The following is a 22,976-nucleotide window of genomic DNA, read 5'->3' on the forward strand; positions in this document are numbered from 1 at the left end:
AATTTTTGTTATTTAACAACCTGACCCACTTTCTTAAAATAAACTGTCTCTGAATTACTAATCCCATCACTCTCAGTAATTAAGTGCCCCAATTACCTGGCACAGTAGTACAATTACACAAGAAACTTTTACTTAAAGTTAAAGGCATAGACTCTACAATGGCCAAACAGAGTTTAAAGTGAAACCAAGAACCTCCCCATGCCAAGAAAAAAATTGCCCTGCTGAAAAGGTAGGAGGCAGGAAAACCGTATGGCCTGCCTGCAAAATAAGACGACAGCAGACATGATCTTGAATTCCAAGAGTGCTTAAGAAACAAAAAGAATGACAATAAGGGGAAAGAGAGGAAAGTGAAGAAAGAATTTACTAAGTTTAATTAACCACCTGCTACTTCTAAAGAGAAGGGGGATGACGTGACAAGAGATGATGGAAATCAAAATAGGTTGCTAAAACAATCAACCAAACCTTGGTTAACTATTCAGTCAAAAACCCAGGCAAGAGCTGTAGCTTAAAATGGTCCTCTCTAGCTACGGTAGGTTATAGTTAACTGAGCAACCCCCCCAAAAAATGAACTTAGTGTATCAATATAATCCATTGAGGGTACAATTATACATGTCAGGTAATTTCCCACCCATCCAATGGAGACTTAGCTTCCTTCCTCTTATTAAATGCTTTTGAGTCTTCAACTATAAACTTCAACAAATCAGAGAAAAGTATTGGTATCATCTGCTTTTTTAAGAGCTTCCAAAAAAATTTACTCACCTAAAATAGGCTGAAAAATCTATAAGAAACAAAGACCCTGTAGCCTTATCTGTCAACAAGGCTACATTTAAGTCATTGTTAACTGTGTCACAGTTTGTACATCCATCACTTCAAAAGTAATAAAAGAGTCTAGTAAATGGCCCTAATACACTAATGAGAAAGATGAAAAATATATTATGACAGAACGAAACCCAACCATGATCAATTTTTAAACATAGTCTAGCAAGTTTTTTACTATCAGCAAGCAAAGGATAATTCCTGACAGAAAATAAAAGAGCAAAATTTTCCAATTATACATCAGAGGATTAGTTATAAGATTACAGCAAGAAAGCATATTTTCATAAACTTCAAAATGATTAATGATTGATTTCAGAACTAATTAGTAAGGAATAAAATTTCAAATTAAGAATAAATTTGGAGCTACCCAGTTCTAGGATTCAGAAGCATTTGCAAGTATAGTGTCCAAGTCAATTTCTATTATCTTAAGCCATGTAAGAAATTTATTTGAATTCTAGACAGTTTTTATAGCATAGCTCATTAAGCAGGCAGCCACTTATTACACATAATTTTGTGTTTTTGAGTAACACCAACAAATCTAGTGGAATTTACAGAAACAGCAAAAATCTAGGATCAGCACAAGAGTTACAAAGAATACTTACTAAAAGTGCAACAACACATCTTGCCTCTCATGTTATCTTTCAAAGAGAATTGAGAAAGATATATGCTATGGGTGTCATGGAAGCAAGGCGAATACTTTTATTCAATGGAAAATTAAATCAAGAAAATGTTTCATAGTGATTCTATTTCCACTGTTTCTTCATTTTGACATTTCCCCAAAGACAAAGTTTGGTTAGGCAGAAGCCAATGCTTTGCTATAATTCTAACCAAAGAGAATGTGTAAGAATCTGCATATATTATGTGAATATAATCTTTAAGGAAGACATAAAACTATTTGATATCCAAATATAGGGTTGGTTTGGGTTCCGAGGTAGTTCTTACATCCTAAGTTATATTAATAACATTCTGGCATTGTTACACAAAGCCTCAGACTTTGTGTAAATGTGTAACTCATTATTTCTGCTGAAGAACAATGTTAAATATTTGCAAAGCAAAAGCATAAAGCAAGTTCTGCCCATCAATATAGTGTAACCTCACAGAGAAATCAAAGGGGAATTTTTGCCTGTAATACATTAAAATCGGAACTTACATGTCATTTTGATAAGCCAGGCTTGATGTTTTTCAAAGCAAATGTGCCATTTTGATTTTCAAAAATATATTCTTCACTTTATATTATCTGTCTCTTATAAAGGCTCCTTGAACCAACCATGAAAGATACTCTTTTACCAAAAGAGTCCCCCCAAAACACCAACAAATAAACAAAAACACGATATTGTAAAAAGAATTACTTTTCAGAAATTTGAGTGGAGTTGGAAAGACCAGTCATCAATTGGCAGATTCTAACTTAGGGCAAACAAGTAATTTATAATGGCTTTTTTTCAAAGAAAAAAAATATATGTGAAATTTATTTTATTTATTTTCTTTGTATGTTTAAAAACCAGAAAAGGAAAAAATTCTTCTCAGTTTGATGCTGAGACTTTGCCACTACCCTGTCTAGTCTTGCGCATGACCATAGATCTAAGCCCCACAGATGATTTACTGATTCTGTATGAAAGCAGATGGGTGTATGTGTTAGGACAGTGGCACCAGACTTTGAGCAAGTTGGCTATTTCTGTTTTTGTTTTTTTAAAGAAATGCATGGTATTCTTGCTGCATTCTTAAGTTACCTCTTGGTAAATGCTGAGGAAACATTCTCAGGCTCATCATACCCATATTCACCCAGATGTTAGACTGCTGTGTCCGAGTAGCAGGCTGCTGTCTTAGGAAGAGAAGATAGCGAGGAAATAACTCCAGCTCTGGGATTTCTGTCTTGCTATTCTTGATCACCTATTGTTATAAAAGATATAATGTGATCACTATAAAAGAAGAAACAAAATGTCATTTTTTATCAAATTTCTGAGATTTATTTTGAAACTAAAATGTTCAATAGGTTCACTACTTGTATTTGTTAGATTACAGAGATTCATAGATTTAAATTACATGGGTTTAAATACTCTCAGGCTCCTGGTCCTAAACTCATTTTCTAAGATTTGAACTCCTGGTGAGTATTTTCTCCTCTTTCATTTAAAAGCAAGTTAACACTGAAATTAAGGGGGGAAATCTTAAATATTATCTATAATTCTATTACCTTCACACTATAATTCTTCTCACTTTTACATACTTCATACATAAATGATGGTCTTCTTTTTTTGGTTTTTTTTTTTTTAAAGATTTCATTTATTTGACGGAGAGATGCAGCAGGAGAGGGAATACAAGCAGGGGGAGTGGAAGAGGGAGAAGCAGGCTTCCGGCGGAGCAAGGAGCCCGATGTGGGGCTTGATCCCAGGACACTGGGATCATGACCTGAGCCGAAGGCAGATGCTTACCACCTAAGCCACCCAGGTACCCCTAAAAGGTCTTTTAAGTGACAAATTCTTAGGACTGGAGCTAGAAGTTAAAAAGTATGGAAGGCCGTATCATTAACTAAGTCATTTTACCACCTGAAGTGTAGCAATTTACAATATCCTCAGAAATTTATGTGCTTCCCTCATAAAATCTTATCAGTGGACATCATTTGAAAATACCTGGTTTCTTTAACACATATAAAAAGAGTATTATAAATTTGCCTAAATTTTATTTATTAGTTTTTTTTTTAAAGATTTTATTTATCTGACAGACAGAGATCATAAGTAGGCAGAGAGGCAGACAGAGAGAGAGGAGGAAGAAGGCTCCCTGCTGAGCACAGAGCCCGATGTAGGGCTCGATCCCAGGACCCTGAGCTCATGACCTGAGCCAAAGGCAGAGGCTTTAACCCAGTGAGCCACCCAGGTGCCCCTCTTATATTAGTTTTAAGAATAGAAATGTTTTCATATAAAAATTTGCTATGTTCTACTATAACTGGTTTGTTCCATGTATTTTTGTCTATGATTAAAACAATTACTCTGCGGGCACCTGGGTTGCTCAGTGGGTTAAGCCTCTGCCTTCGGCTCGGGTCATGATCCCAGGGTCCTGGGATCGAGCCCCACATCGGGCTCTCTGCTCAGCGGGGAGTCCGCTTCCTCCTCTCTCTGTGCCTGCCTCTCTACCTACTTGTGATCTCTGTCAAATAAATAAATAAAATTTAAAAAAAATTAGTAAAAAAAAAAAATTACTCCAGATGCACAAAATTGAGATTCATGTTGAAACTGGATTTTTTAGTAACTCCCTCCAAATAATATGCTTGCCAGCCCAAAGATACTGGAAAACATTTCATTATAAAAATATCACTCTAAGAGTTTTAAGAGTAGAACATTATCAATTTAGTATTCCAAAAGGATAGCAGGATTAACCTACTTTAAAACACAAAATCCTATACAATCTTTAACAGTCTCAAGTGACCAGGTTTTATTTTATTTCCCTCTGCCCTAGTAACCAGTATCTTCTGCAGTAGATCATTTTCCAATACCAAGAGTAAAGAACAGTAAAGAACCAAATGAAAACAATGCTACAAATCTTTAGGACTTTTCCTTAACAGTATTCCACACGTTCTGTTATTCTACAGTATGGCACTTGAAAAGCTCTTTTGGGGAGCTTTTTCAAATCCTTTCTTAAATGATAAGCAAGAAAGGGCTCTCCCTGGTATTCTAGACTGCTGGAAGAAGTCTGTCCACTTCTGGGCAGGTACTAATAGTTACAAAGCCAACCATAATTTCTTATAATTTCCGTTTAATATGATCTGAGGAAGCATTAATAATTCAGTATTAGTAGTTGACAGGCTACATAGAACATACCTTTGGCAGAATCTGAACTGATAATGAAGTAGTTTTTATAATATGCATCTTGTTTGCCAAGATAACAAGTGAGTTTGTGAAAATTTACAAATTAATAACGTCTTACGCACAAACATACAAAAACACTTATTTATTTACATTTTAATTATTCTTATCTTTGAACTTCTTAACTTCAGTGGCAACTGCCAAACAATAGATGGAACTCCACGTGCAAGAATTTACCTTGAAGAGATCACACACGTTTGGAAAAAACCCTGAGATCAAGACCTGAGCTGAGATCAAGAGTCGAACGCTTAACCGACTGAGCTACCCAGGCACTCCAAAGATATTTTTATATAAACAGTATGACTTACACATCATAAAAGCATTCATTTTTAACCTTGCCATGGCAAAATATTTAGTATTCTCTCTACCTGAAAACACCATTTTAAATGTTTTTTGCAGCATTTTTCCCTGAAATTAGGCAAATGTGTCATATTTAGAGATGAAAAAATTCTACCAAGCCAGCAAATGCAGCTCTGATCTAGTAAAATCACTTTAATATTTGTCTGACATAAATGTAAAAAAACATGATCTTGGGACGCCTGGGTGGCTCAGTTGGTTAAGCAGCTGCCTTCGGCTCAGGTCATGATCCCAGCATCCTGGGATCGAGTCCCACATCGGGCTCCTTGCTCCATAGGGAGCCTGCTTCTCCCTCTGCCTCTGCCTGCCACTTTGTCTGCCTGTGCTCGCTCTCTCTCTCTCTGACAAATAAATAAATAAAATCTTAAAAAAAAAAAAAAAAAGATCTTGTGTGAGGTTCTGAAAATGCTCTTAATGATGATGATGATATTAGCAATGATCAACATTTACTGACCACTTACTGTAAATCAGATGCTGTGTTAATCATATGTATTATTTAATTATCAAAACAAGTAGATACTTTTACCTCCCTTTTCAGAGGAGTAGTGAAGTAGGTACTGTTAGCTCCATTTTACAGAGGAGGAAGAAACTAAGATTTAGAGACTGGAACACTGGTAATCCAAATTTAGGCAACTCTAAAACATCAAACTATATATATGTCAAAAACGATTATCACAGTGTTTTCCCAGATATATTCCCAGATATATAATATTAAGCTAGAGCTGGAAAGTCCCAGAAATTAAGCAACTATTTGAAGGATTACCCCACCTCCCAATAAATAAAGTATATATGTTTACATATCTCTATATATTTATATTTATATATTTATATATGTATTTGTATTTATACATCTAGGAGTTCTGATGCCAAATACAAGTAGGAACCTTTTGGAGCCAACAAACTCAAAGCCCAAATTCCTGATTCTGACTTGAACACAATTCTTAATAAACATAATTATTAATAAGTCACAATCAACATCAAAATTATAGACTAAGGCTTTATAGCAGACTTCTACTCTCTTTGGAAGTGATCTAAGTTACTGTATCTCATTTACGCCAACTTTTCTGGTATAAAAAAATTCTATCTTGGACATTATATGATGGAGAGTGCTTCCTGATCTACAAAAGGAACCTTATTACGAAGCATTTTACTGCACTGATAATGCAAAAAGTATTCAGGGTATGCGTCCTGTTGCTTACGGTATAAACCCAACAGTATAATGGTATAGTTAACTCGCTAATGTTTTGTTGTTATATTCTTTAAGTCTTTTAAATTACTTTAGAGCATTTTATTTATGCTCTGAATGACTCATCCTAGTAATGGTGTCAATCAGAATTCACTTGCTTGCATTCCTGTTATGATCATTTTTGTGTCCTTCTTTCAAGAAGACGAAACACAAAAATCCACCAACAACTATGGGATGAACCAATCCCTAACTGGATGCCTGTGTGGTTAATGAAAATAACAGTCTCAGAAGTAATCACTGCACCACTTCCCCTATGTTCACTGAACTTTTTGGCACTGGCTTTCAGACTTCTGCTCCAGCCTAAGCCCTATATTATTCTAAAGTCTATGTTTTTTTTTTTTTTTAATTTTTTTTTTTAAGATTTTATTTATTTATCAGAGAGAGAGAAGGGGAGAGAGCGTGCACAGGCAGACAGAATGGCAGGCAGAGGCAGAGGGAGAAGCAGGCTCCCCGCTGAGCAAGGAGCCCGATGTGGGACTCGATCCCAGGACGCCGGGATCATGACCCGAGCCGAAGGCAGCTGCTCAACCAACTGAGCCACCCAGGCGTCCCTCTAAAGTCTATGTTTATATGGATGGCTTATTTAATAGCCTAGCCTAATAATTCCTTGACTTAAGTCTAGTGACTATTTCCTTCACCCCAGGTAAGACACCCATTTCCACAGGCACATCACTATAGAGCTGATACTAATAAAGTACTTGGTTAATGTATGAATAAATGAATGAATAAGTGATTAAATATAAAGGAACCTAAATTTTGTTCAACTAATTTACAGGTACTGAGCACTCTGCTATCATAAGAAAGTACTAATTTGTGGATAGTGGGATTCAATATAGCAAAGTAATGGAAGACCCAAAGTAGGACTGTTCCTTATATAAAGCTCCATTGGTTATACTTACGGGTCTAGGTAGAGCCAGGTTTGCTCCATACCAGTGATAAAGTGCTCTCCACACAGGTTCTGGGACCATTTCATAATCTCTTCCGTGGATCAGCTGTGGGGTTCGTTTTAATCGTCCTCCTTCTAGTGTTAGTGATGTAGCCTTAGAAAGAATGGAATACAAATGTTGGTTTTTAATATTTCTAGTATTACAGTCTCTTGTGTTTTAACAAAATCTAGATACAGGAGAACAAACACATATGTCACTACTCAGTTTCACGTTACTGGAAAATCATTTTCTAAAAAAGATTTTTATTTTTAACTTCCAAAGTAAATTATTTAAGAAAGAGAAATCAAGGCAAATCATTTGAAAAAATCATTGGAGCATTTGGAAATAAGACTGGTTTTCACAAATTTCTTTCAAACAACAGAAAATATTACTTTGGAAAAAAAATTTCCACATACACATAAAAACTACATTTTCCCAGTAGCTGTCTTAAGTAAGACTATTTCTAAGGATTACTACACTGCTTCTGTGCAATTACTAAATCATAAAATATCCTCATGGAAATATACTATGCAGAGTCACCCACCTACAACAGGTTAATTTAACGAACCGTGAATGTACAAATGTCTTGCTATATGTTAAAACCTCTAGAATGAAACTTACTTGCCACCTGAAAGGGAATTATTTTAAGTAGATGTCATATCACCTACCTTTACAGGTTCTTGAGTTACTAGTGGCTGGTTATCAATAGCCCCTGGTTTCTGAGGATTGAGATGCAACAAAATATTCCCATTGGCTCCTAGCAAACACTGGTTGTTATTGTCAGAAGTGTTATGTTGTCGAGCAAAGCACATATCTGCCCCTGGTGTGGCAGAATACAGAAAGCCTGTAAGGGAAAAGAGGATGGAATCTCTTTATTTGTAGTTATTATACATAAATAAGTTTGAATATATGAACTCAATGTCCATATATTAGATTAATGCTATTTTTCTGTTGGCATGTCAGTATAGTGTAAGATTCTGGCAACTCTGTAGAAGATAGGAAATACACACGTAATCCTTCTGGACAACACCTAGCATAACACTAGGTGGGAAAAAAAGCTTTAAAAACTGTTACCAAATTACCAAATGAAGCCCCTGACTGGCACAGTTACGGGTAAGTGCCCAACTCTTGATTTCAGCTCAGGTCATGATCTCACGGTCATAAGATCCAGCCCATGTGAGGCTCTATACTCAGCATGGAGTCTGCTTGGGATTCTCTCTCCCCCTCTGGCTCCCACTCCCTTCACCCTGATTCACATGCTCTCTCTCTAAAATAAATAAATAGAAATCTAAAAAACCACAACAAAAAACAAAAACCACGACCAAACTGTGGCCAAATGAACATGTGGCCAGCCTCCTAAAATATCTAATAACTCACAATAATTATACACCTTTTAATAGAAAAGGAAGATGTATGGCCAAACAGCTGGGCTCTCACAGAGTCACCCTTAATTCTTCTTTTTCCACCTGTAAACATATTCCAAATGTTCTTAAGAGACTGGTCATAAGAAGTCTCTAAACCAAAGGGAAGGAGCTAAAACAAGAACTCTTAACAGAAGAGTGCCAGGGAGGAGGGAACTTTCCTAGTAAATTTATTTCAAAGGAAGGCATGTCAGGTTGCAATAGAAAAATGCACACAGAAAAATGATTAATAATGACTTAAGAGTTGTGAAATTCAATGGTATTTTAAGGTATTTCAACTCTGGAGGCACCTGGATGGTTCAGTGGGTTAAGCCTCTGCCTTCAGCTCAGGTCATGTTCTCAGGGTCCTGGGATTGAGCCCTGCACTGGGCTCTCTGCTCAGCAGGGAGCCTGCTTCCCATCCCCCTTCTCTGCCTATTTGTGATCTCTGTCAAATAAATAAATAAAATCTTTAAAAAAAAAAAAGGTATTTCAACTCTGAACAACAGACTAATAACCATTCTAGCCATCAATTGGGCAAACATTCTAGCCATCAGCCACTTTAAATCTTTTGTTTGGGGCACTGTTCAGACTATGGATAGCACAGGACCTTAGAGAGGGTAAAAAATAATCTTGGTGTTAAAAAATAATCTTGCCGTTAAAGCTCATCAGAGACAGAACTTCTAGGAGTGCTAAATGGGGAAGGGGTGCCTGGGTGGCTCAGAGGGTTAAGCCTCTGCCTTCGGCTCAGGTCTTGATTTCAGGGTCCTGGGATCGAGCCCCATATCAGGCTCTCTGTTCAGCAGGAAGCCTGCTGCTCTGCCTACTTGTGATCTCTCTGTCAAACATAAATTTTTTAAAAATCTTAAAAAAAAAAAAATCAGATGGGGAAGAAGGAGAAGTAGATTTTACAAAGAACTTTGTAGAGAAGAGGCTAGCTCTGTCCGATTTGCTGGATCTCAGAGATGAAGTAAGAGTAAACTTGAGAGTACTGCCACTGTTTTCAGCAGAGGGATCAGCTCAACTCATCTATGCCACAAAAACATCAAAGCATTTTCCCCAAATGTGTAGAAACACTGAGTTTTAGGTATGACTAAAGGACTGCAAAGGATTATGGGATGCATTTTGACTTTTTCTCAATAGTTTCACAAAATAATCCCCTAATTCCAGCCTGAAATGTCTGCAGAATCTAATATGAGGGTGCACTTAACCCAGTGAAGGCAGAGAGTCTTGGAGATGGAATTTCAGATTTTCTCAAAAACTGTCCCTCCAAATGATTGACAAAATAATTAAATAGTGATATGGAGAGAAGTAGCTTTAATCAATGAAAATAGTGAAACTATATATATATACACACACAAATATATATATGTGTATATATATATATTTAAACAAATGAACTTATTTAAGTAGGCTCATGCCCAACCTGGGCCTTAAACCACAACCCTAAGATCAAGAGTTGCATGCTCTACTGACAGAATCAGCCAGGTACCCAAACAGCGAACATATTTTCAAATTGAGAGATTCATGAAATAGAATACAGAAGAGTTTCTCTTTGTAAAGTTACTAATATATTCAAGAATTTTATAACTGACTATTTCATTCAAAACTTATTTCTGTGAACAGACGTCTGGTTATATCCTACGAAGCACATTCTCTGACAAAGTATACTCTTTTAATAAGAGTATTTATACTTGACCTTGAATAAACTTTATGGGAAGCAAGCCATCTTACCACTGCCAGCAGTTTCTGAGGCTTCAGATGCAGAAGAAATGTTGTCTGAAAACTTCTCTTCTGTGGTATTCACATAGCTGAGGCTGCCTCCTCCGATTCTATCTTCACTCTGCTCTATACAATGTACTGCTGTTCCAAATGAATATTTCCCTCCATTCAGAACAGATGACGGCTCAATTACAACAGGGCTGGCATCCTAAAAAATCATGAGGTCAGAAATTAAAAGGTACAATTTAATAATCCAAGCACTAAGCAGGTTTCGAAAATGAATCTCTAAATTATCTATTGCTTTTAATCCTCCTGTAGTTAGCTACTGCCAATTAAGAACATTTTAATCTGTAACTAAATTTCAGTTTTTTCAAAGGGGATGTGTGTGTGTAAATAATATTAATAAAGCAGACTGGGGACACATACCACAAAGGACTCTGTGACACAAAGGGAGTGAGTGATGTATGTACGTATGTGTGTTTATTTTATTTAAATATCTTTTTTAAAGATTTTATTTATTTATTTGACAGAGAGCGCAAGTAGGCAAAATGGAAGGCAAAGGGAGAGAGAGAAGCAGGCTCCCCGCTGAGCAGGGAGCCCCACGGGAGCCCCACGCTGGGCTCAATTCCAGGACCCCGGGATCATGACCTGAGCTGAAGACAAGACAGTCAACTTACTGAGTCACCCAGGTGCCCCTGTTTATTTATTATCTTCTAAAGTAAGTACTATGCTCAATGTGACCCTGAGATCAAGAATTGCACGCTCTGGGGCACCTGGGAGGCTCAGTTGTTTAGCGTCTGCCTTCAGCTCAGGTCATGACTCCAGGGTCCTGGGATCCAGCCCAGCATATGGCTTCCTACTTGGTGGGAAGCCAGCGTCTCCCTCTTCCACTCCCCCTGCTTGTGTTCCCTTTCTCGCTGTCTCTCTCTGTCAAATAAACAGAAAATATTTGGGGTAGGGGGGGAAAAGAAGGTCCTTCTTACTCATGGGAGGGTCAGCTTTTCTTTTTTAAGATTTTATTTATTTGACAGACAGAGATGACAAGTAGGCAGAGAGGCAGGCAGAGAGAGAGGAAGGGAAGTAGGCTCCCTATGGAGCAGAGAGCCCGATTCGGGGCTCGATCCCAGCACCCTGAGATCATGACCTGAGCCAAAGGCAGAGGTTTTAACCCACTGAGCCACCCAGGCACCCCAAGGGGGTCAGCCTTTTTAAAAAAAAAAAAAAAAAAAAAGTAGGGGGCATTGCATGCTCTACCCACTGAGCCAGCCAGCCAGTCGGCCAGGTGCCCCTGACACAAACTAATTTAGGCCTTTATTCTGTTGAAAACTGAAAATTATGGAAGGTTTCTTTTAATATTTAAAAAATTAAATAACATTTATTCTTTTTATTATTACAGATTACACTGTCACTGCAAGAACTACAGAAGAATATCATAAATATGCTAAATGATCCCAGCATTTAGCATTAACTACAGTTGGTACTGCGGTGTGTTTCCTTTATTTTTTCATGACTGAAAACACACACACACATGTAAAAAAATAAATACTGTGGAATATATAGTTAGAACTAAGGGCAGTGTTCTGATTTACCAGCTATGTGACCTTTCAGGATAACTTTTTTTAAAGTAGGCTCCACTCCCAGCATGGAGTCAAACACAGGGCTTGAACACACGACCCTCAGATCAAGACCTGAGCCCAGATCAAGAGTCAGATACTTAAATGACTCCTGACCCACCCAGGTACCCCCACAATAAGTAAATTTCTAAGCCTTGGATTCTTCATGGGTAAAAATCAGGGTAATGTTAGTATCTATCTCAGAGTTACTGTAAAGATTATTTAGGCGACACATGTAAACTGCCTAGTGTTTAGTAAATATGAACCATCATTCTGGTTGCTATAAAACTGGTATTACATTTTAAACACAGCATAGAGTTTTCTTTTTCTTTCACTCAACATTATATCCACAGGATTTTTCTGTGAAAGGCTTTCAAATGGAGCAGTATAATCCAATTTTTGCTTTAATAAGTACTCTACAGAAAGGACCAGAGGCAGAAATGGAAACCTGAGACACATGCTAGAGGGCTCCTATACTGGGGCACCTGGGTGGCTCAGTCACAGCTCTTGATGTCAGCTCAGGTCATGATCAGGCGTTATGATGAGCTCCTTCTTCAGTGGAGAGTCTACTTGAGATTCTCTCTACCCTTCTCCCCTTCCTGCACGGTCTCTCTCTCTCTCTCTCAAATAAATATAAGTAAATCTTAAAAAAAAAAAATAAGGCTCCTATAATAATTCAAGGCAAGAGATTGTAAGGTAATAAACCATAAAGATAGATCCAGAAGTAAGGAGATGGAGAGAAGAAGATGGACTAAGAATATGTAAGAGGTGAAAAAATTTGACAACTAATTGTGGATAAAAAAGAGGCAAAGATAATTCCAAGGTAGAACCTGAGGTACTGGCATAGATGACTAGACGGGAGTTGACACCTTTATAAGATAAAGTTTATGAGTTAATGGGATCATCTGGGGAAATGAGCTTATTTTGGGATATTCTTTTTGAGTTACCTGGGACACTTGAGTCTTGTGCTCAGGACAGAAAAAGAGGTAGAATATAAAAATCTGAAGGTCAAGAGCCTTCCTGAAGCCTAAGAACATGGTGTATGTAAAATAAGGGGAGAATAATATTTATAAAATCTGTAATGTAAGAATCTAGAGACTGGGGGGGACCTGGGTGGCTCAGTGGGTTAACCCCTCTGCCTTCAGCTCAGGTCATGATCCCAGAGTCCTGGGAATCTCTGCTCCGCGGGGAGCCTGCTTCCTCCTTTCTCTCTCTGCCTGCTTGTGATCTCGGTCTGTCAAATAATTAAAAAAAAAAAAAAGAATCTAGAGACTGAATGATGAAAGAAAAATCAAGAGATTGTTTAGTACCAGAAGCTGAGATGACTAGCACAGAATTATTTTCTACTAAGTTTAGTGACAGAAAACATAAAGACTCTGAGAATGTATATCTATGAATGCCTTTAGAAGATCAGGACATTTGCAACTGAGAGGGTGAAGAGACTAAAGGGATTTACCAGTGAAACAAGGTCCAAAAGGCAATAGCATGGGTAGAAGAACTCAAGTGGCATTCAACAAAAACTGACATGCATTTTATGAAAAAAACTGATTGCTGGAGGTACTGCTTATAAAACAAATGACCCAACCCAAGAAAAATATCCAATTTAAAAGACAAGCTCCAAGTAACACCATAGCAATAGCACAGTGGGACCTTTAGTTTCTTTTAATGCAATTAGAACATCCCTAATTTTAGCCCAGAGAGACACTGGATCAACATTTTATTAATGCTTTCTCCTGTATCATCTATAAGCCAGGTGAATACTATCAATTCATAGATCCTTCAGAAGCCAGCTCTGAAAAAATTTCAATGCCTTTAACTGAAAGAGTGGCAAGAAGAATGAGAATAAAACCTAGGTTCCTTTCTACAAACCAATTCACTTTTGGGATTAAGTTTTTTAAAATAGCAATTGTTAAAACTGCAAACAATTCAAAAGCATGTAGATTCTTTACTACAGATCCTAATGTTGGCATCTTCTGTCAATTAATACGTTTCCTAAAGTGTAGGAAAGGTACCAGATTATTTTGCGTATTAATAACTAGTTTGCAGTGAAAAAGTTATTCTCTATTCAATTCTCTCTCAATCCTCTAATTACTTCAAGGAAACGGTCCCTGTTTGTTACTGATGTGCTAATCTTTTTTTCCTAATGTGCTAATCTAATACTTGATCTGCTAATGTAACACCTGATAATTTCTCTTTTTAACAGAGAAGAGACCTTAATACAACACTGTTTAGCTGGAATTTGATATTATATCTTATTTTCACTGAATTTATTTTTATTTTGACCTTCTATTTCTGGAGTGTGACACTGATTTTCTATTTAAGATGCTGGTATCAAGAGTTCACTTTAAAAAAGACATTTATTTACATAAAAATGATAAAGTTATTTAAATAAACACATTAAGTACATAACTATATGGCAAAATATGATGGCCACAGTACACTAATGACTAAAAACTGGGAATCTACGTTAAATATGGATTTGGGGCCATTGGGATTTTATTTCTTTTTAAGTAAGCTCTATGCCCAACATGAGGCCTGAACTCATAACCTGTCAAGAATCACATGTTCTACCGAAAGAGCCAACGAGGCGCCTCCCACCATCAGTATTTTAAATTAGACTATCCACCAAAGAAGTCAAATTGTATGTACAACAAAACAAAAATGACCTATGGCCAAAGAATTAGAAACGTAAACTAGGTTTGAGTAGTTTATATTATTAATCCTATGTTTGGCCTTTTGTGTGTGGATTTCATGGCAATTTCTTAAAGATAATATTCATCTTCTCAAACACAATATTGATCTTCTCACAGCTTTTCTGATGTTGAGTCCATACCAACGGCAATGGATTTAAGTTTCAAAATTTTTCGTAAATAAGATGACTTATTTATATTAATTAAATGTTGCCACCCCCATTATACTTTCTGATTTATTTGGTCTGGAGAGGAACAGAGGCATTTTATTTCTCTTTTTGTAAAGGCCTATATGTGATCCTACTATGTAGTCAAAACTGATAACCACTGCCCCAGTGAGGATTATAGGCTCATACTTTTGTTTTTATAAATGTGTTCCCAATGCTGAGAGTAGAGGAGTAACTGATTTCTTACTAAGTGTACTACTTCCTCTGGAACTTGCTTTTTAGAAAGATTCAGATTTTTAATGAACTTTTGGGTCATTTGCTTCTTTCCTATAAAGATGGAGTAAAACTAGTAAGATAGTCATTTTGAAAGAACAACTTAAAAAATTTAAGTCTTCTCTCAGGTTACTTCATTATCCTCCAGAAAAATCTTTTATTTTTGCCACAAGTGTTTCTGAACTTAAATGATGTCCATGTAACTATCATGTGGACTTGATAGGCAACTCTTTTTAAAATTTATACTCATTTCTCTATTCCATTTATTTTAAGTTTGTTTATGCACTATAACTCACTTTTTGAAAATATGTAGTAATTGGGGCGCCTGGATGGCTCGGTGGGTTGAGCCTCTGCCTTTGGCTCAGGTCATGATCTCAGGGTCCTGGGATCGAGCCCTGCATCGGGCTCTCTGCTCTGCGGGGAGCCTGCTTCCCCCTCTCTCTCTGCCTGCTTCTCTGCCTACTTGTGATCTCTCTCTGTCAAATAAATATAAAATATTTTAAAAAAATAAAAATAAATAAAAATTTAAAAAAGTAGTAATATACTTTGAGGAAGACTGGCTCTCCTTTAATTATATCTGAGAAAAAAAATTCCTTTAAGCTTTCCTCTGAGTTTGATATTTAGCAGAATTTCAAAGAGAAACATTTGGAATTGTATTTTAAATCTTTAAAAAAGATTTATTTATTTGAGAGAGAGAGAAAGAGAGAGCTGCACAAGCAGGGGAGAAGGAAAGGAGCAGAGGGAGACGGAGAAGCAGACTCTAGCTGAGCAGGGAGTCCAACTCGCTCGATCCCAGGACCCTGGATTATGACCTAAGCTGAGGGCAGACACTTAACCTAAGACTGAGCCACCCAAGCCCCCAGGGTTTGGAAATCTTATATATAGCTTATATTTCTAAAGAAAACTTACATGAAACTATTCTTTTTTTTTTTTTTTTTAAAGATTTTATTTATTTATTTGACAGAGTGGTCCACAAGTAGGCAGAGAGGCAGGCAGAGAGAGAGGGGGAAGTAGGCTCCCTGCTAAACAGAGAGCCAGATGCAGGGCTCCAATCCCAGGACCCTGAGATCATGACCAGAGCCGAAGGCAGAGGCTTAACCCACTGAGCCACCCAGGTACCCCTACATGAAACTATTCTTATTTCTTATTCTGAACAGTTTAGTCCTTAGGATGAAACCTATAGATATTATTGGTAAGAAAATGGGGTGGTAAAAATATTACCAGGCATTAAATCTATTAAGTTTTACAATAATTCAGCAATAGAATAATTGTAATAGCTTATCAGAGACTGCAGTCTTTGTCACCAGTGACTTCACACTATACCATATGCTTTTAACATGGTGCAGTGAATGATAACCTTTTTAGATAGAGAATAAAGGCTTTTTTTCACTTATTTTCCAATGTTCCAACTAGAGTGGTCTATCTTCTCATTGACTGGCTTATTTTTCTATTCCAGGAATCTACTGCTCTCAGTGTCGGGCAGTGTCTGAAACTGCCACCATTACTCAGGTTCTTTCTTCTTCCCCCTTCTCTGTCCTAATTTTTAGGTCATTGCTTCCACCCTTGTCTTTCAGTGAAATTGTCAACATTTTCAGTTGACTCATCTTATGACTACTTTCCTTCTACATCTTAAACAAATCAATAATGGTCATATACATAGTCACTGACTCTGAGTGTTATTTCCAGTTGCTCTGGGAAAATTTTTCCCCTTAAATGTCAAAGGATCTTGTTTTGTTTTTACTGACTTCTGGCTCTGGAACTCTTAGCAACTACCCTGTGTTTTCAGAAGACAGGTCTCTAGGTAGATAAAGTTTCACCAATGGTGAAAAACTTCATCCTCCTCTGAGCTCTGAGTCACGAACTCCCAAAAGGGATATGTGGCACTTTAAGAGAAGATAATTCTACTTTAAGCATGTCATGATTTCTTTTGAGTTGTGTCAGAATTTAATGGTATTCCAAAATAAGGGTCAGGATTCACTTTCTTCTCTATCAATGATGATGCTACTTTCTTCTACATATATGTATACTATAACTATTCATGAACCTAACTACTAGTTATGTCAATATTATATTTCATTAGTCTGCAATGCTGGTTTTTGAAAAATGGAAGGTAGTATGAGTAATGGAAAAAGTACTAAGATAGGAGTCAAGAGACCTGAAACTCTAGAAAATCTAGATCAGGAATAAAATATTTGCCCAATACAACTCTGTGCAATTACAAAACCTAAAGGGCCATCAGAAGCTTTGCAAGTTTAGAAAAGAGAAGTGCTTAAAGTGCTTTCTAACTCCAAAGTCACATACCAACCAATAATACATAATGAATAGTAAAATCTGTACATGAGTAGTAAGAGCTGCTCTCTCAGCTCTCAAACAGGAGGGAAAGACAAGAATATATACTACAATGATGACCGAAAAGATTTCACCATTTCTCCCAGTTTACATTTGTACAAAAGGAGATTTCACACAGTAGAAAAATAAAAACTTTGGCTCCATAAAGAAGAACAGATCCTATGAGCAGATCCAAAATTCAAACTCAAGTCAATCATTCATATCTGAGGCAAGGCAACTTCTGAGAAAGGACTGCTTATTTTTCCTGCTCCCTTAGTCTCTTTCTATTTAGACATGCTGCTGTCTGAAAGATACAGTCTGCCCTCTAGACAATTAGTAATTCACATCAGCAAATACACCATTTTATGAAGAGACATTAAATAAAGCTAACGGATTTCTTATTAGGTGGGCAGACTAAGCTCAGAGGAAATTATCCAACACACTGGAAATATCGATTATTTTTCTTAAACAAAGCACTTGCCAACAAGCACTACTATTATCCTATAAAAGGATAATAGCTCACTACTATTATCCTGTACTGTTTTCTCAGACTATTAGCTAATACTTACTGAGTACTTACTATATGCCAGACACTGATCTAAAATGTTTAACATGTATCGACTCCTTTAATCTTTGTAACATCCTGTCATGGAGGTAACTGTTCTTTATTTTTTTATTTTTTAAGATTTTTTATTTATTCATTTGACAGAGAGAAATTACAAGTACACTGAGAGGCAGGCAGAGAGAGAGAGAAGGAAGCAGGCTCCCTGCTGAGCAGAGAGCCCGATGCGGGACTCGATCCCAGGACCCTGAGATCATGACCTGAGCCGAAGTCAGCGGCTTAACCCACTGAGCCACCCAGGCGCCCGGTAACTGTTCTTTAATGTCATTTTACAGACATGGGCCAGAATATCACTTTTTAAAAAGGTGATCTGCATTTATTTATTTATTTATTTATTTATTTATTTATTTATTTATTGCATTTATTTATTTTTTAAAAAAGATTTTATTTATTTGAGAGCGAGAGCACATGAGCAGGCCAGAGGGAGAAGGAGAAGCAGATGCCCTGCTGAGCTGGGAGCCTGACAAGGGGCTTGAGAGTCAGATACTAACTGACTGAGCTACCCAGATGCCCCGGACCAACTTCATTTTAGAGTAAACTTTAAAAGTCTGCATTTGGCAGACACATACTGGACAGTAATACAGAATGCCGTAGAGGATAGAATACGACCCTTAAGTGTAATTTCCCCCTCCACATCTTTCTCTTGCAACCCTCCACTAATTCTTTTAATGCACAGAAGGGTTACACAGGTGAGGGCAAATCAGGTTTGTGTTTTCATCAGTGCACTTCTGTTTATAAGGGATGTGCTCCTGCGAACAAGACCATGTTCCTACAGGAAACAAAAAGTAATACTTCAAAACACAAAATGAGGTATCACTTGGAGTCCGCAGCCAGTAAAACATTAATAACCATTCATTTCAAGGCCAATCTAAGAACATAAAGGACAAAAAACATTTCAACATAGACTGTGATGCTTTACCCCATTTTCATTCTCTATTTACAATAACCATCATTATCTACCTAAAGGGTTTGAAGTCATTTGCCTACTTTTCTACTCCTTCAACCACACTGATTAATGTATTTTATATGTGAAAACAAAGTGTTAACCCTGCAAAACAGAAAAAAGAACCAGGCATAATAATTAAGTAGATAATATAAACAATCTACCCATATTGTGATTAAAAAATAAGGATAGAAAAGGACATAGAGAAAAAAAATAAAAGTCCAAAAACCAGGTTAGTGATTATTTGGTAACTAACAATGAGTCTACATACCAACTGGCTGGCTCTCCAAGTATGGAGAAATTGGATTCCTGGAATTACTCTGAGTCTTTTAATTCTAAAGAAAAATCTATTCCATTTTAAGTACGATAAGACTATTCACTAATGACAGTTTCTCTTTGAACTCTTTATTTGGAACAATGGCAGATTCTCAATTAGAAACTGAGTTCTAATGTTAGTCCTGAAATTAACTTTTTAAATAGAAAATCAGCACTTCTTACCCAAGGGTCTTCAACATTTTGATGAAAAAGGTGAACAAATGAAGGATAATGTAAATGATGTGGTTGAGACACCACTGGCTTAAAAGTCAATCCTTAGGTTTGATCCCAGAACTCTACCCTGTATTTAGGTTACCTTTAATCTCAGCCTCAGGTTCATCACAGGTAAAATATGTTAATACCACCTTCCTCCCAGAGATACTGTCAAGACTAACTGAGAAACGCAAGGTCATATGCATGCACCCCCATGTCCACTGTTACCTTCCTTGCAGAGCTGTTGAAAGGGAGGAAATTTATGTGGAAGTGTAAGAACAGAGCTTGGTCCGTATTTGTTTCCTTCCCCTTCAAATCCTTATCTACACCGAAGCATTTTATTACTGGCCAACAGTCACACAAAGTCTGATGGAACTGAAAATTCTATGTAATATGTAGATAAAGGGGAATCATACTCACATATTTCACATATTCTTTCCACTGCTGCCACCACTGCATGGAGATGATAAACCAGTTGTGTCCTGGTTGCAGACCATACCTGCTCTCTCGTTCTAACCACCCTCTGTACATACAAAAGAAATTCAGTACATTAAATGGCATATGAAACAGATGACCACACATGCATCCAGAAATTATTAGAAATTTTTACAAAGTAAAAACATGACACGATATACTACATAGACTGCCATAGTTTCAATTAGTGAAACACTGGTAAGTCCATTTCAGGAGTCATAACAACACTATCAAGCTCCACACCCCGATGTTTTTAAAAATAGTTTTATGGAGGAATAATTTACCTAACATAAAATTTACCTGAACTAAGAGTATAACTCAATGACTGTGGTAAATTTATAGACAACTATCACCATAATCCAACAATCCAATTCTAGAACATTTCCATTACCCCCCAAAGCTATCCTGTGTCCACTTTAGTCAATTCATGTTACACTCTCAGCCCAGGAAACCATTAGTCTATTTTCTGTCTCTTACAAATTTCCCTTTTCTGAACAATTCATATAAATGGAGTAATAGAACACATGGTCTTTTATATCTGGCCTCTTTGACTTACCAAGTTTTTGAGGTTCATCTACATTTTAGCAGATATCATTACTTTGTGTTTTGTTATTCCATTCCAAACACTATTTTTTAAAAAGATTTATTCACAGAGAGCGAGCGAGCGAGCACGAGTGGGGAGAGGGACAGAAGGAGAGGTAGAGAGAGAATCTCAAGCAGATTCCCCACTGAGCACACAGCCTGACACAGGGCTCAATCCTAGGACCGTGAGATCATGACTGGAGCCAAAATCAAGAGTTGCCTGGCTGCTTCACTGACTGAGCCCCCCCAAATACTATTTATAATGCATCCCACAGGTATGTATACACCACATTTTGTTTATCCATCTAACATCTGATAAATTGAAATTGATAAGCTATTGTCCAAAGTGGCCATACCATTTAACATTTCTATCAGTAATGTATAATAGTTCTAGTTTTTTCACATTCTTGGCAACGTGTTTTACCATCTATCTTTTCTATCATAAATATTCAAGTGGGTATGAAGTTGCATCACATTGTGATTTTTTAAAAGTTTTTACAGAGGAGAAATTCATAACATAAAGTGGTGGCTGTATATTTTGAATGAACCAATGCCACTGAATTGTTTGCTTGAAAATAGTCACGTCCATGTTATGTGTATTTCTCCAAAACATTCTCATACATCCCAATTGAGCAGTTACACATTAGGCAGTTATTTCCTATTACTACCTTTCCCTGGCCTTTGAGAATCACTTTCCTACATCTATTCATTTACCTATTCTGGATATTTCACATAAATGGAATCCTTCAATGTGTGACCCTTTTGTATTTGGCCTCTTTCACTTGTGAGGTTCATCCATGTTGCTGCATGCATGACTACATGTACCATTCCTTTGTAAGGCTGAATAATATTCCATAGTATGGATATACGACATTTTGTTTATCCATTCATCCACTGATAGCTATGTGGACTGTTTCTACTTACTGGCTAATGTGTATAGGGTTGCTATGAACATCTGTGTACAAGCATTTGAGTTCCTGTTTTCGATGTTTGAGGTATATACCTAGAAGTGGAATTGCCAAGTTACATGGTGATCCTGTTGAGGAACTACCATATTTTTTGCAGAGCAGTTACACCATTTTACATTTCTTTTTTTTTTTTTAAGATTTTTTATTTATTTATATGATAGACAGAGATCACAAGTAGGCAGAGAGGCAGGCAGAGGGGGAGGGGGAGGCAGGCTCCCCGTGAGCAGAGAGCCTGATGCAGGGCTCGATCCCAGGACCCTGAAACCATGACCCGAGACGAAGGCAGAGGCTCAACTCCCTGAGCCACCCAGGCGCCCCCCCCCATTTTACATTTCTAACAGTGATGTATCAGGGCCCCGATTTCTCCACATCCTCACAAATTTTATTTTCCATTTTAAAAATTATAAACATCTTAGTAAATGCAAAGTAGAAACATTGTGGTTTTGAGTTGCATTTCCTTAATGACTAATGATTTTGAGCATCTTTTTATGTGTCTAATGACCATCTGTCTGTCGTATCTACACAAGTGTGTATTCAAGTCCCTTGCCCAATTTTTAGTTGAGTTTTCTTTTTGTTGGTGAGCTGTAGGAGTTCTGGATATATTCTAGTTACTTGACCTCTGGCAGATCTATGATTTACAAATACTATCTCCCATTTTGCAAGTTATCTTTTCACTTTCCTGACAATGTGTTTTGATAAAACTTTAATGAAGCTTTAATGAAGACAAATTTATCTTTTTTTCTTTGGTTGCTTATGCTGTTAGTGTCACATATAAGAATTTAACTTAAAATCCAAATCACTCTTGAAAAAATCTTTTCCCCGGATATAGAATAAAAGTACCATTCCGCTCACTTCTGGATTCCAAGATTTCTGATGAGAAACCTGCTGTTAATCTTATTGAGGATCTATTGCGTGTGTAGCTTTTCTCTTGCTGCTCTTTAAAATTTTCTGTCCCCAGGCTTCTGACCATGATTATAATGTGTCTTGGTGTGAATCACTTAGTTTTATCCTTCTTGAAGTTCAGTGAGCTTTCTAAATGTTTAGTTTCACATCTTTTGTCAAATTTGAGGAGTCTGGCACCATTATTTCTTCAAATATTCTGTCCCTTTCCCTCCTCTCCTGGGATTCCTATCATGTGTATGCTGGTAAGGCTGCTACTATTTCACAAGTCCAGGAAGCTCTGTTCATTTCCCTTCGTTCTTTCTTCTTTCTATTCCTCAGTCTCAATAGCTTCAATTGACCTGTCTTTAGATTTTAACTTCTGTCAGCCGAGCGTTGTGATTCTCAGTGTGTAACAACAGGGGGAAAAAAAACATTTCTAGCTTGCAGGCTGCATCAAATCAGGAAACAAACCAAAGTTGGTCAGTGGGCCATAGTATAATAATCCATGGCTTAACACCTACACAATATTCCATGTGTACTTGAATACTACTCCGTTGTTGCTGGGGGTGTTCTGCTGCTGTAGAC

General features: G+C 37.1%; 1 protein-coding gene across 7 annotated transcripts in view; it reads right to left on the minus strand.

Annotated features, from left to right (window-relative positions):
- The window catches only part of USP32 (ubiquitin specific peptidase 32), a 237,081-nt gene that overhangs the window by 34,772 nt on the left and 179,333 nt on the right, over positions 1–22,976 (minus strand). For 4 of the 7 annotated variants that reach the window (XM_082707485.1, XM_082707487.1, XM_082707489.1 and 1 more), the window contains 5 exons: positions 19,906–20,008; positions 10,334–10,529; positions 7,868–8,043; positions 7,173–7,313; positions 2,586–2,703 (listed from right to left, as the gene is read on the minus strand). In XM_082707485.1, coding sequence (XP_082563611.1) covers positions 2,586–2,703; positions 7,173–7,313; positions 7,868–8,043; positions 10,334–10,529; positions 19,906–20,008 — 734 coding nt within the window. Of the gene's footprint in view, positions 1–2,543; positions 2,704–7,172; positions 7,314–7,867; positions 8,044–10,333; positions 10,530–19,905; positions 20,009–22,976 lie in introns of all 7 variants that reach the window. The other 3 variants (XM_082707484.1, XM_082707486.1, XM_082707488.1) reach the window with 1 other exon arrangement.

This window comes from Mustela nivalis (assembly GCF_964662115.1).
Source record: "Mustela nivalis genome assembly, chromosome: 17".
Classification (NCBI taxonomy): domain Eukaryota; kingdom Metazoa; phylum Chordata; class Mammalia; order Carnivora; family Mustelidae; genus Mustela; species Mustela nivalis.